The sequence below is a fragment of the Sugiyamaella lignohabitans genome, chromosome B (assembly GCF_001640025.1).
Source record: "Sugiyamaella lignohabitans strain CBS 10342 chromosome B, complete sequence".
Classification (NCBI taxonomy): domain Eukaryota; kingdom Fungi; phylum Ascomycota; class Dipodascomycetes; order Dipodascales; family Trichomonascaceae; genus Sugiyamaella; species Sugiyamaella lignohabitans.
Genome location: NC_031674.1, coordinates 1540997 through 1552996, shown reverse-complemented (window position 1 = coordinate 1552996; position 12000 = coordinate 1540997). Strand labels below are relative to the sequence as shown.

Sequence of the window (12000 nt, the reverse complement as noted above, 5' to 3'; positions counted from 1 at the left end):
TGGAATGGTTGTGTTGTACATCCCTAACCTTCCGTTTGACCCTGCAATCCATCAACATGTTGAACATGAGCGTAAATCTGTAAGGTCCCGTCAGTATGACAATGAGAGGCAAGCATTAGAGATTATTCGTCAGATTTTTGTGGGCGAAAAACCAGATTCTGTGGAGCGAGCCTTGATTTCCCATAGACCTGAAACTGTTAATGACATCACGTTTGATACTTACAGACCCAAAGAATCACAATTAGAGAACATCCACAGAGAATGGATGTCACTAATGGATACAGCAGTGGGTCCAACAATAGTAGAAAAATTGCTCAACTCGAGTCTTGAAGAAGTTGAACTTTGGCATATAAACTGTTCCCGTTTCATTTCTCGTATTGAAGAAAGGTTCTTTCATTATTATGACATTTCTTCTATTCTGACTGGTTTTATCAAATCCATGCAATTAGGATTCGGTATCATCGCTTCCAACCGTGATACAAAGAATCAGCTTCCATGGCTGGTAGATCCTATTTCGCTTATATCTCCTTCCTTTTTATATGAAGTATTTGAGGTATCAGGTAAGCGATTACTGAAAACAGGAGAAGAACAGGTTCTCGAAAGTTTGTACTTATATGCATTGCAATGTGCAGTCTTCAATATTAAGAAGACATCTTCAACGAGAAATAAGGATAACCAACCTTCGTTTTCTTTAGTCGACCTAGTTTTGAAAACATTTTATTATAAATGGTCATTGGGTAAAATGCGTCAGAAGGAGGAGGAAGCCGCCAATGCTTCTATATTCAAGGATAACAGCGAGCAGGAGGCCGACGAAGATTTCAAACGTATGTTCCCTGATTACGAAGAAGTCATGGATGTGGATGAATCAAGCGAGAAATCTTTCATTGAACCACGCTCTAGAGAGTTAATGAATATCCATAAATCTCTCTTCGATCCCGGCGAAACGCCTTTGACTTTGAGTAACGTTGTACTTGATGGTGTTGAAACTACTAGAAAATTACTTCAGCATATTACTCCCAGTACTACAGACAAGGTTTCTGCTGCTAACATTTTATCTTCTTTGATATTCTCTCTTTCCAACAAGATTGAAAACGTCTTTGAAAACAAGAGCGGCCCTATCAATTTTTATCATGATTCTAAACAGGACGAAACGGATCGAGTAACTGAGCTTGCTAAGGCTATTCGCAATAGAATCAAAAATTTGTTAGAAAGATGGCCGGAACATTCAACGCTGCAAAACATCGCCGTTTCATGTGAAGAACTGTTAGCTTATCCTTGCACTGCTCCTATTGCTCGGTTGTTACAGAAACTGGAACAAATACTCACATTTCTTCACGAGTGGGAGGCATATGCCAGTAGGGAGGTGTCCGTTTCTAGTTTTATTGACCAAGTCGTTTCACTGATTATTTCGTGGCGAAAGCTTGAACTTTCTACATGGGCCGGGCTCCTTCGATCTGAGGAGGAGGCCTTCGAAACAAAAGCATCTCAGTGGTGGTTTTACTTGTACGAGAACATCATTGAAATCCCCATGCGCCCTGATGATGTGGATGCTTTAAACGTGGCCGATTTGGTACAAACTCTTTCTGTCTTCGTCAGTGAGGCAACATATGGCCAGTTCGAAACTTATCTTGTGTTATTAATAACTTTCTCCAAGCATGCGAAGTCGCTTGCAGTATCTGATCCAAAGTTAGACTTGATCTCGAACGCTGTCTTGAACGTCGTGACCTTTTATCGCCAGTATCTCCCTCAGGTTGAAACTGACATTCTGGAATTTAAGAAAACACTAAAGAAAGAAATGAATGATGTCATCCTTCTTGCAAGTTGGAAAGACACCAATATTTCTGCCCTCAAGGAAAGTGCTCGTAGATCTCATCACAAGCTGTTCAAAATTGTAAGGAAATATCGTTCCTTCCTGGCTGGAAAGATAACAGGCTTGGTGGACAAGCCTTCCAAGGCAATTCCTCTAAATGTGAACAGTCTCCCAGCCGAACTTAAGATTGATGGCATTGCTCTCAATTCTATACAACCACATTTATATGTCGCTGAGAAGTTCGAGTTCTGGCAATCAAGGCCAATGAGATTGAAAGGTATTCATGGTACCATCAAGTATTTCCAGTCAATGGCTTCTAAGATTAAATTGGACGAAGTGCTTTCCCTTGAACCTTTAGCAGTTAGTGCTCTTGAGGATTCAGATAGACTTCGGAACGCCACTCCTTCGACTGTTAACGAGGAAAACAAGAAAGTGATTTCTTCATTGAAAATGGAGAAGTCCAAGACCCTAACCTTGACTTTGAAAGGACTACGGGAAGCAGGCTTGAAGTACACTGTGAAGAGAGACATTACGAGTGCCCAAAGTAAGATCACCCAAATATTAGCTTCCACAAACTCTTTGGATGCTATTGATACTGGAAAAGGAGATTCTTATTTTTTCAAGATTCTCGAATTTCTGCCTAGGATCAGATTTGCCGTTTCAAGCAATGAAACCGATGTTCCTACAAATGATCTTCAACGTGCTTTGGCCATTGGTGAAAATGCCTTGTCAGTTTTAACTGCTCAGCGAACATCTATATCTATGCTCGCCAGAACATCGAGCACTCTACAGTCAATGGAGGAAACAGCGAAGAAAATCACATCATTATTTGATGCAGGCGACAGAATTTTGCCGGTTTCAGGTATTTATGACGACTGTCAAAGAGCTTGGCGCATTCTGCACTGGGCTCCTGATATGATAAAGTTTGTTTCGAATGTTTGGAGTAGCCTGGTGAGCATGGGTAAATTTACTGATAATGGAGACTTCACGAATGCTGTCAACAAATTCGCTAACCGACTTTCTGACTTGAAACGACAGGTATCTGAATTTGATGTCTTATATCAGTCTAATGTCAGAACGGAGCAGTTAACTATTGTTGTTCAGGATATATTTGAGTGTGTCGCCGAGTTTAAGATTTCCATTGATGGCCTTCGCAGTGATAGCAAGTATCAACTAGTTACTGATACCTTGTTGAGCTGGATTAGATCAGTCGATACAACTGCGGAAACTAAGGGATTCGCCATGCAACCTGAGTTTGAACTTGCTACTTTAAATACTGCAGTTTGCGATTTATCAGATTCAGTTTTGGTTGTAACGCAAAGCATCCTAAAGACATGGCAAGAAATTGCCAACTTATCCGCAGCTGAAGACAATTGGTTCACCGATTCTCAATCCCGTTTAATCAAGTTGGCAAAGCAATTGCATGGAGACAGAATCATTGAAAAGATCACACAATGTGTTAGCATGGTAGTTTCTATCGGATCCCAAAACGAACTGGCTTCTGGTGAAGCAATTTCTACTTTTGCTACTGCTTTACCATTTGTTCAAGAGTACTTGAAACTCTTCAAACGGATTCATCATTTAATCATCGGTAACTATAGTGTCACTTCCAAGGCCACATATCTGCTACTCTCTTGCTTAAATAATCTGTCAACTAACGGCTTCTGTACTCCTTCGGAGGAAACCAATGAAGTAGATAGCGGTGCTACCAAAGAGGGTACAGGATTAGGAGATGGTTCTGGCGCTAAAGACCATTCGGAAGATATTGAAGATGATGAAGATCTTTCTGAGCAAGCTCAGAAGGATAATGAAGATCAAGAAAACAATGATGATAGAGATGGTGAGGATAATGCCAAGGAAATGGAAGGCGATATGGCTGGAAACCTTGAGGACGCCTCAGATCAAGAAGACAAAGATGACGATGAGGACGAGAATGATGAAGATAATGAAGATGATGAGATTGATGATGAAGTTGGAGATATCGATGACCTTGACCCTAACGCTATCGACGAAAAGATGTGGGATGAAAAGGCAGATGATAACAAGAAAGAGAAGGACTCTGAGAACGTTCCTGAGGGTAACTCTGACGAAATGCAGGGACAGGATGATGATGATGAAGCCGATAATCAAGAGAAGCCCGACAATCAAGACAACCAAGGTAATGAAGGTGACAAGGAAGAGAAAGAAGAAGATGACGAAGCAGAAGATGAAGAGGATGTTGGTGAACAGGAAGATAATGTCAAGCAGGACAATGAAGAGCTTGAGTCTCAAGTTCCTGAAGCTGATGCATTAGAATTGCCAGAGGATATGAACTTGGATAATGAAGACTTAAATGACGAGGAAAATGGTGATAATAAAGACGAGATGGATGAAGACATAGAGAATGGAGACATGGAAGACGATATGGAGGATACCAAAGAAGACCATGAAGGTAACGAACATGAGAATATCGATCGGGATGATGATGAAGACGGACAGGAAGATGATAACGACGATGCTGAAGATGTTGAAGATTCGAACTCTATGCAAGTAGACGAAGAGCCAGAGACTGAACAGCATCAAGGTGAGGAGGACGAGCAAGGTGATGCGCCGGAGGCAGAAGTTAAGGATGAGGGTGACGCAAAGAACGGTACTGAAGAAATGCAGATTGATACGGAAGGATTGCAAGGGCCCGACATGGCAGATGAGGATGACGCAAACGCCGAAGAAAGCACCACTTCTAAACAAGAGTCTTCTTCTAAAGGAGAGGGTGCTGATTTGGAACAATCAGAAGAGCAGAATAATATGGATGACGGTGGCGGCAAAAGTTCACTTAAGCCGAAGGAAGAGGAGCAGAGTATCAAGGAGGAGGAAGATTCTGCCGATGCCGAAGATGAGGCTCGTAAAGAGGCCAATGACTCCATCCAAAAACTTGGTGATGCTATGAAAGAGTTCTATAGACGCCGACAGGAAATCAATAAGCCGTCATCAGATGTGAAGGAAGAGAAGCCCGAAGATTCGGCAAATGTTCGTCCTGATGAATTCGAACATGTCGATGGTGAGAACAGCGCACAAGATACTCAGGCTCTGGGTGAATCTAATGCCGATCATAAACAGAATATCGATGAGAATATGGCAATTGATGACGAGGTAGACGAAATTCCTGAAGCTCAAGAACAAGAAGTCAACACCGAAGAGCCACTTGCTACGGATGGGGATGACCAAACTGAGGAACAGAAGGATTCTGACCTTCAGGATGCATCATCCAAGATAACGTCTATGGTCGGGGAGCGGGCATCAGCTGCAAACGACGAGTGGTTGGCTGATGAAACAGCCGACAATCAGCAAGATTACGAAGATGACGATGATGATCTGGAAATTGTGGGCTCTGATGTGAATTCCAGCAATGAAACCCCTTGTCGGGAACTTGACGATGCTAGAGTTCTTTGGAAAAAGTATGATTCTAATACTCAGGAGCTTGCTTTGTCGTTATGTGAACAACTTCGACTCATCTTAGAACCTACACAGGCAACGAAATTGCGAGGTGATTTCAAAACTGGTAAGAGACTGAACATGAAGCGGATTATTCCATACATTGCGAGTTCATTCAAGAAAGACAAGATCTGGATGCGACGTACGAAACCTAGTAAAAGACAATTCCAGATTATGATTGCAGTTGATGATTCGAAATCTATGAGCGAGTCGCAATCAGTTGATTTAGCTTTCCAAACCATTGCATTGGTATCTAAAGCATTGACATTACTGGAAGCTGGTCAACTCGCTATCACTAGATTTGGTGATAATGCTAGATTGTTACATGGATTTGAAAAACCATTCTCTTCGGAATCCGGTGCTGAGGTCTTGCAATGGTTTGGCTTTGAGCAGCAACGTACAGATGTCCAGAAACTGCTGAGTAGTTCGCTCCAGCTCTTTGAGACTGCTAAATACTCAGCTCGTCAAGACTTGTGGCAGCTGGAAATTATCATTAGTGACGGTATCTGCGAAGACCATGAGGCTCTTCGTAGACTTGTGAGACGGGCTCAAGAAGAGCGTATCATGTTGGTATTTGTGATTGTTGATGCTATCAACAAAAGTGGCTCTATTTTGGAAATGAATCAAGTCAAATATCAAGAAGATGCTGAAGGAAATATGAAGCTGAAAATGGAGAAATATCTTGATACCTTCCCCTTTGATTTCTATGTCATAGTGCGTGATATCCGAGAACTTCCTGGCGTCTTGTCCTCGGTTCTTCGCCAGTACTTTGCTGAAGTGGCAGAGCATTGATTTTAGGCATTTGCATAAAATATTATTATTTTTATTTAACTACACTAGACGGTTGTTTTTCATCTAGTTTGCATTAGATTGTTATATTCTAATTTATTAATGTATTATTAATTTGTATTAATTGTTTATATTACATGAAACTACAATGCTGTACGCTCTTGTACAATTATTTCTGTCTCTTGTAAATCTTCTTGAGGAAAACTTCCAAGACTTCACCCTTGAAACCTCTCGATTCATCAACAGCAGCAATTTGTTGACGAAGTTTAGCAACAATTTGCTCTTCATAATTGTGGTAGTCTTGTTCGATATTGAGCTCTGCAAAAACATCCTTGACTCTCTTTTCAGCATTAGCATCCTTGATACCATAATTCTTATCCAAAATTTCCCGTTGAGCTGGGCTAGCCTTTTGAAGAGCCTTGTTGATGACCCAACCACACTTGTTGTCCTGAATATCAGTACCAATCTTACCAATGACCTTTGGATCACCGTAGCAGTCAAGGTAATCATCTTGGACTTGGAAATATTCGCCAAGAGGAAGGAGAACATCCTTGGCTTGCTTTAAATCAGCTTCGTCAGTGATGCCTGTCATGTACATGGCAAGAGCAACTGGGAGATAGAAACTGTAGAATGCAGTCTTATAAGTAACAATATAGGAATGCTTTTGAAGAGAGAACTTGCTCAGATCAACCTCATCCTCAGGAGCAGTGATGAGATCCAATAATTGACCAAGCTCAGTTTGGAAGGTGACCTCATGGAAAAGCTCAATGAGATCAACGTAGTAAGACTCCTTCTTGAAGTACTTCTTGAGAAGAATATAGATGGCAGTCTCAAGAATGAAAGAATCATTGATGGCAATCATCCCAACCTTAGGCTAAATGAGAAGTTAGCAAATCAATACTAAAGCCAGAATTGGGTTTCTATTTTTCGAGATCACTGCTCATTTAACTTACCTGAAGGTACCAACAAGGTTGACCACGTCTGGTCTTAGAGGCATCCATGATGTCGTCGGCAACCAAGAAAAAGGCTTGCAACAGCTCAACACACCAACCAAGAACAGCGGCACGTTTATACTCAGCATCACTCAATTCTTTCTTACCAGACAAAAGTTTATAGGTATCAATGACTGATAAACCACGGTTAGCCTTACCGCCAAGAGTGTTGTAAATGAGATTTTGCTTGATCCAATCAATAGCATCTTGAGAAATCTTGGTCTCAGAAACTACCTCGAGCAATTCATCAACAAGAGCAGGGAAGATGCTTTCAAACTTCTGTTTGGCTTCGGACATTTTAAACAGGGGTGCTGTGTTCGTTTACAGTATAAGCGCGTAAATGGAAATTTAACAGGAACGGGGAAGAAAACAGCCAACCCCTGAAGTGGAAGCCGCTTACGCGGGTGGCTGAATTTTCAACTCAGTCATGTGACGACGACTTTGATCTAAGAAATTTATTTTTACCCTAACATCGAAATAAATTTATTTTCACCTAGTACTGTCAAGGTAAAATTTGTATATTGATTTTGCATTTGTACCTGAAATCCAAAATAATAATTCTATACAATGGGTAAACTGAAGGATTCATTAGTCAGACTTCAAGAGTCTGTAGCTGCTGAAGAGCACAAGGCCGGTAAATCAAATAAGCCCAATAAACCTAAGGCACCTGCTCCAGTAGCTGCTCCGGTCGACGACGATATTCCAAGCCTAATAGACGAACTGGCTGCTTTAAAATCTATCCGAAATGAAGTATCTGAATTAAAAGAAAAATCTACTTTATCCAAGAAGGAACAGAGAAGATTAGCTAAGCTCGAGAAGTTGCTGGAGGAAGTTGAAGAAGACGAGGATGAGGAGGACGAGGAGGACGAGGATGAAGAATCTGCATTCGATACCACCAAGCTTACTGAATCAGCCAGTGAGAGTGAGAGCGACATTGAAGATGAGGAGGTTCATGATGAGGATGAGGAAGAAGAAGAAGAAGATGATGATGATGAAGAGGAAGAAGAGGAGGAGGAAGATGTTGCCTTGTCAGATGTCGAGCTTGATGACGATGCTGATGTTATTCCACACCAGAAGACTACTGTCAACAATGTTAGTGCACTTAAACAATCTCTCTCATCTATTACAATTAACCACGAAAAACTCCCATTTTTCGAGCACCTCTCTGTTGAAGCTGAGGAGCCAATTGTTCTTAAGGATATTTATGATGATTTAGAAAGAGAGTTAGCATTTTACAAACAAGGTTTGGCTGCTGCTAATATTGCTCGCAAAAACTTCAAGAAAGAAAAGATTCCATTTGCCCGTCCTATCGACTATTTTGCTGAGATGGTCAAGTCTGATGAGCATATGGATAAGCTGAAACAGAAACTCGTTGAAGAGGAGACTGCTAAGAAGGCCGCTCAAGAAGCTAGAAGACAACGTGAACTCAAGAAGTTCGGTAAAAAGGTTCAACATGCCAAATTACAAGAACGTCAAAAGGAGAAGCGTGAGACTTTGGAAAAGATTAAGTCACTCAAGAGAAAGAGAGGTGGAAATGAGATTTCAACTGATGATTTCGATGTTGGTATTGAAGAAGCAACTACTGAGGGCCCAAGTCGGAAAGAGCGTTATGGAGTTAATGCTAAGAGAAAGGCTAAGGACGCCAAGTACGGTCACGGTGGTAAGAAGAGATTCTCTAGACAAAACGATGCTAGTAGTAGTGCTGATATCTCTGACTTTTCGAACAAGCGTGGTAAGTCTACCCAGAGACTTGGTAAGAACAAGCGCGCTGCTAGAAGATAGTTGTTCTATAATTGTATATTTAATATTTAAACATTTTCTGCTCATAAAACTGCGGTAACCTGTACGTGGACAATAACTAATGTACAATATTCATTAAATATTTACTAAAATCTATCTATAAGACCAGAATCTCGCAATGACTCAAGCACGCTCTCATCGAGATATTTATCTATTGTAGGCTCCTCGCTAAGACCCTTCCGCCGTCTGGTCTTTAGAACAAAGTCCCTTGCTAAAGCAGTTGGCAAGGCGGGGGTGAGAGGTTTTGTGACCTGTTCTCTGTCAAGAGGGTCACCAGGAACGATTTGCCATTGGTCGAATACAAGTGAAACAAATGCTCGTCCTCTAGTAGCAACTCTTAAATCTGTTTCAAAACCAAAGGAGTCGATGACGGGAATCACACCCTCCACAAGGTACAAAGGAGTACCAGGAATAGCTGAATCTGATAATACCTCACCTCTTCTTCGTCGTAATAAGCCATAAACAGCTGCAACGGCATCTCCAGGACATGTGACATTACATAAGTAAATGGGCTCTAGCAACCGTGGTGCCGCTAGTAAAAATGACGAGTAACAAGCCCGACGTGCTGTCGTAATTATCTGAGCACCACCTCTGGTGTAAAGCTCATCAGACAAAACTGCGTCGAGAATTCTGAATTTCGTGCTTCTAATAGGCTCTTCACATAATGGACCCTCTCTCGTACTCCAACGGAATCCCTGCTTTATCGACCCACTGACAGCGTTTAAGAGATTCTTATCTACTTCATCCGGTAACGTGTCATCCAAGAGAATATTGGGTCCGAGATTATCAGGACCAAATGCCCAAATTGATCTAGCAGAAAGTGCATCCCATTGAAAGTTCTCCTGGAAGTACTTTCCCACTTTTCGAGCAGGCCACTCGTTGATTTTGATCTTGCCTGCTTCAATATCTTCTGCGATACCTTTTTCCAGAGGTTCTGCAATTATCGTTATCTTGCTGCGCTTGTTGGGCGTTTCGGTGAATGCTTTGATTGCAGAGGTTTCTACACAAGTCTCAGAAAACCTGGTTACAGGATCAGAAACTTTGATGTTCATTTCAGTATACAGTAGACGAAGATCATGTAGTACGCAATCCATGTACATCTCTCCGCTGGCTAGTAAAACATGCTCACCAGACTCTTCTACTTTTGTCTGTAGTAAAGAATAGGTTTTGGTAACTTTTCGTAATCCGTCTAATAATTTAGGCAACTCGGACGGGTTGACTGGTTCGACTGCCACCTTGAAGATAGTCTGAGCCACATATTTTATTGGCTGGAAAATGTATGCATCTTCATCTAGCTGTGTTGAAACTAAAGTAGCTGTTTTGACGATTAATGAATCAACACCACCTATCAACACCCAATTACCGGCAGGTACTGCGTTGACCGCTACTTTGTATCTAGTATTTGGAATCCATAGCTCAGATACTCTATTAACAGCCATGTCCTCCTCATCTTCCAAAGTATAATTGTCACCCAAAACACGCACCTCGTCGCCGACATTAAGCGTGCCACTGATGACCCTACCGAGAGCAAAAGTTTCAGATCCGTCAGAACTGGTGAATAATTTGGCAACATTAACAGCCAAAGGTCCATCTTGGTTACAGGTATACATAGATTCCACCAGTTTAGAGTCCTGTTGTGGGCCTGTATAGGTGCGTTGAATTTTTCTTTTGGCACCTTCAACCGGTGAGGGAATACATGCCAAAATAGAGTCAACCAAGGCAGAAGAAGTGCCGAAAAACTCCTTGCAGACAATCTTTAATAATGGTTTGCTATTCATTTTGTACACAAAAGGTTTCAGATGAATGCTTAGCTCAGATAGGGTCTTTTGTAAATCTTCCGCACTTTCACCAATAACTTGACCATAGATCTTATACAGAGGGAGAAGAATGAAATGTACGAAAGTAAGAGTTCCCTGAGAATCAAGATTCTTTCTTGTGAATTTCTTGCTTTCTGGGTTGTAATAAATATTGCCCCATAGACGTTTAGAAAACTCATCCACATCAAGTGGAGTTTTGAGGCTGGATCGTGTACTGTACATAGCTGCAAACGACTTGACGGTAAAACACCATTCCATGGATGCCGATGAAAATACAACGTTGCCCTTGTGTGGAGATACAACCTTGGGGTCTAATGGCGATATAGTTTTGAGAAAATCGTTGATAGTGTCAAGAACATGCAGGATCTTATAATACGCGTCAACAGGTGGTAGTTTCAGGTCGAGGATTAATCGATCAATCTTGTTGATGACCACAACGAACGACAAACCCTCTTGTACAATATGCTGTAATACTTGTCGAGTGTTGATTTGCAATCCTTCGATGACATCTACCACGACTACCATTCCATCCACAAGTCGAGCTGCCACAGCCACCTCGTCAATGAAATCAACATGACCCGGTGTGTCGATAATATTAAATAAGTGTGATTTTCCTTTACCATTCTGTAGTAACAGCGATATGGGAGAACATCTTATTGAAATGCCTCTATCTCGTTCTAGCACATGGGTGTCTGTATATCTGAATTGCTCATCTTCTTTCCTACCCTCGAATGCTTTGAGATCATGTGTTTCGGTAACCAACATATCTACCAAGGATGTTTTACCATGATGAATTTGACCAGCTATGGCCACATTTCTTATTTGGTCAGGTAGTCCCATGAGGTTTGCTTGGTATGCCCTTGAATAGAAAACCTCTGGAAGCTCACTCTCCTCCACTGAGAATACTTTTGTCTTTATTGGTGCTATAATGGGCTCGGATAGCGATTGGGTATCAGTATCTTGAATAAGAGTTTCCACATCCCGTCCAAATACTTCTTCAGCATCTGGATAGTATTTTTTGTCTTCATGAAGCACAATAGATGTGGAAACAGATGTTATAGGACCCTGGTCCATATCGACATCTTCGTCGACAGCATCGCCATTTTCAACATCTTCCTCATCATCAGAGTCTACAGCTCTTTGGCCATCTTCTTCTTCATACTCATAACCTTCTTCATCGTCGGAATCGCCTCCATCTGGTCCAATATAGTTACCAAACCTGAAGAGTTAGTTGAATTCGCACTTAAAAATGTACAATGTATAAAGGTAGCACGAAAATTTTACTTGACACTCTGTACATTGACCAATGACATTTGAACTT

General features: G+C 41.4%; 5 protein-coding genes across 5 annotated transcripts; 2 read left to right on the top strand and 3 right to left on the bottom strand.

Annotated features, from left to right (window-relative positions):
• Positions 1-4: 4 nt before the first annotated feature.
• MDN1 (AAA family ATPase midasin) lies at positions 5-6073 on the top strand (the record flags this gene model as incomplete). Its single annotated transcript, XM_018879454.1, has 1 exon — positions 5-6073. The coding sequence occupies one exon, from the start codon at positions 5-7 to the stop codon at positions 6071-6073; it is 6069 nt and encodes a 2022-aa protein (XP_018737369.1).
• Positions 6074-6239: 166 nt separating this feature from the next.
• Positions 6240-6932, bottom strand: ERG20 (bifunctional (2E,6E)-farnesyl diphosphate synthase/dimethylallyltranstransferase; the record flags this gene model as incomplete). The annotated part of the gene is made up of 1 exon (XM_018879453.1): positions 6240-6932. The coding sequence occupies one exon, from the start codon at positions 6930-6932 to the stop codon at positions 6240-6242; it is 693 nt and encodes a 230-aa protein (XP_018737368.1).
• Positions 6933-7014: 82 nt separating this feature from the next.
• On the bottom strand, positions 7015-7359 carry ERG20 (bifunctional (2E,6E)-farnesyl diphosphate synthase/dimethylallyltranstransferase; the record flags this gene model as incomplete). Its single annotated transcript, XM_018879452.1, has 1 exon — positions 7015-7359. One exon carries the CDS (start codon positions 7357-7359, stop codon positions 7015-7017), a length of 345 nt encoding a protein of 114 aa, XP_018737367.1.
• Positions 7360-7629: 270 nt separating this feature from the next.
• Positions 7630-8844, top strand: EBP2 (Ebp2p; the record flags this gene model as incomplete). Its single annotated transcript, XM_018879451.1, has 1 exon — positions 7630-8844. The coding sequence occupies one exon, from the start codon at positions 7630-7632 to the stop codon at positions 8842-8844; it is 1215 nt and encodes a 404-aa protein (XP_018737366.1).
• Positions 8845-8948: 104 nt separating this feature from the next.
• Positions 8949-11753, bottom strand: SNU114 (U5 snRNP GTPase SNU114; the record flags this gene model as incomplete). The annotated part of the gene is made up of 1 exon (XM_018879450.1): positions 8949-11753. One exon carries the CDS (start codon positions 11751-11753, stop codon positions 8949-8951), a length of 2805 nt encoding a protein of 934 aa, XP_018737365.1.
• Between the last annotated feature and the right edge of the window lie 247 nt (positions 11754-12000).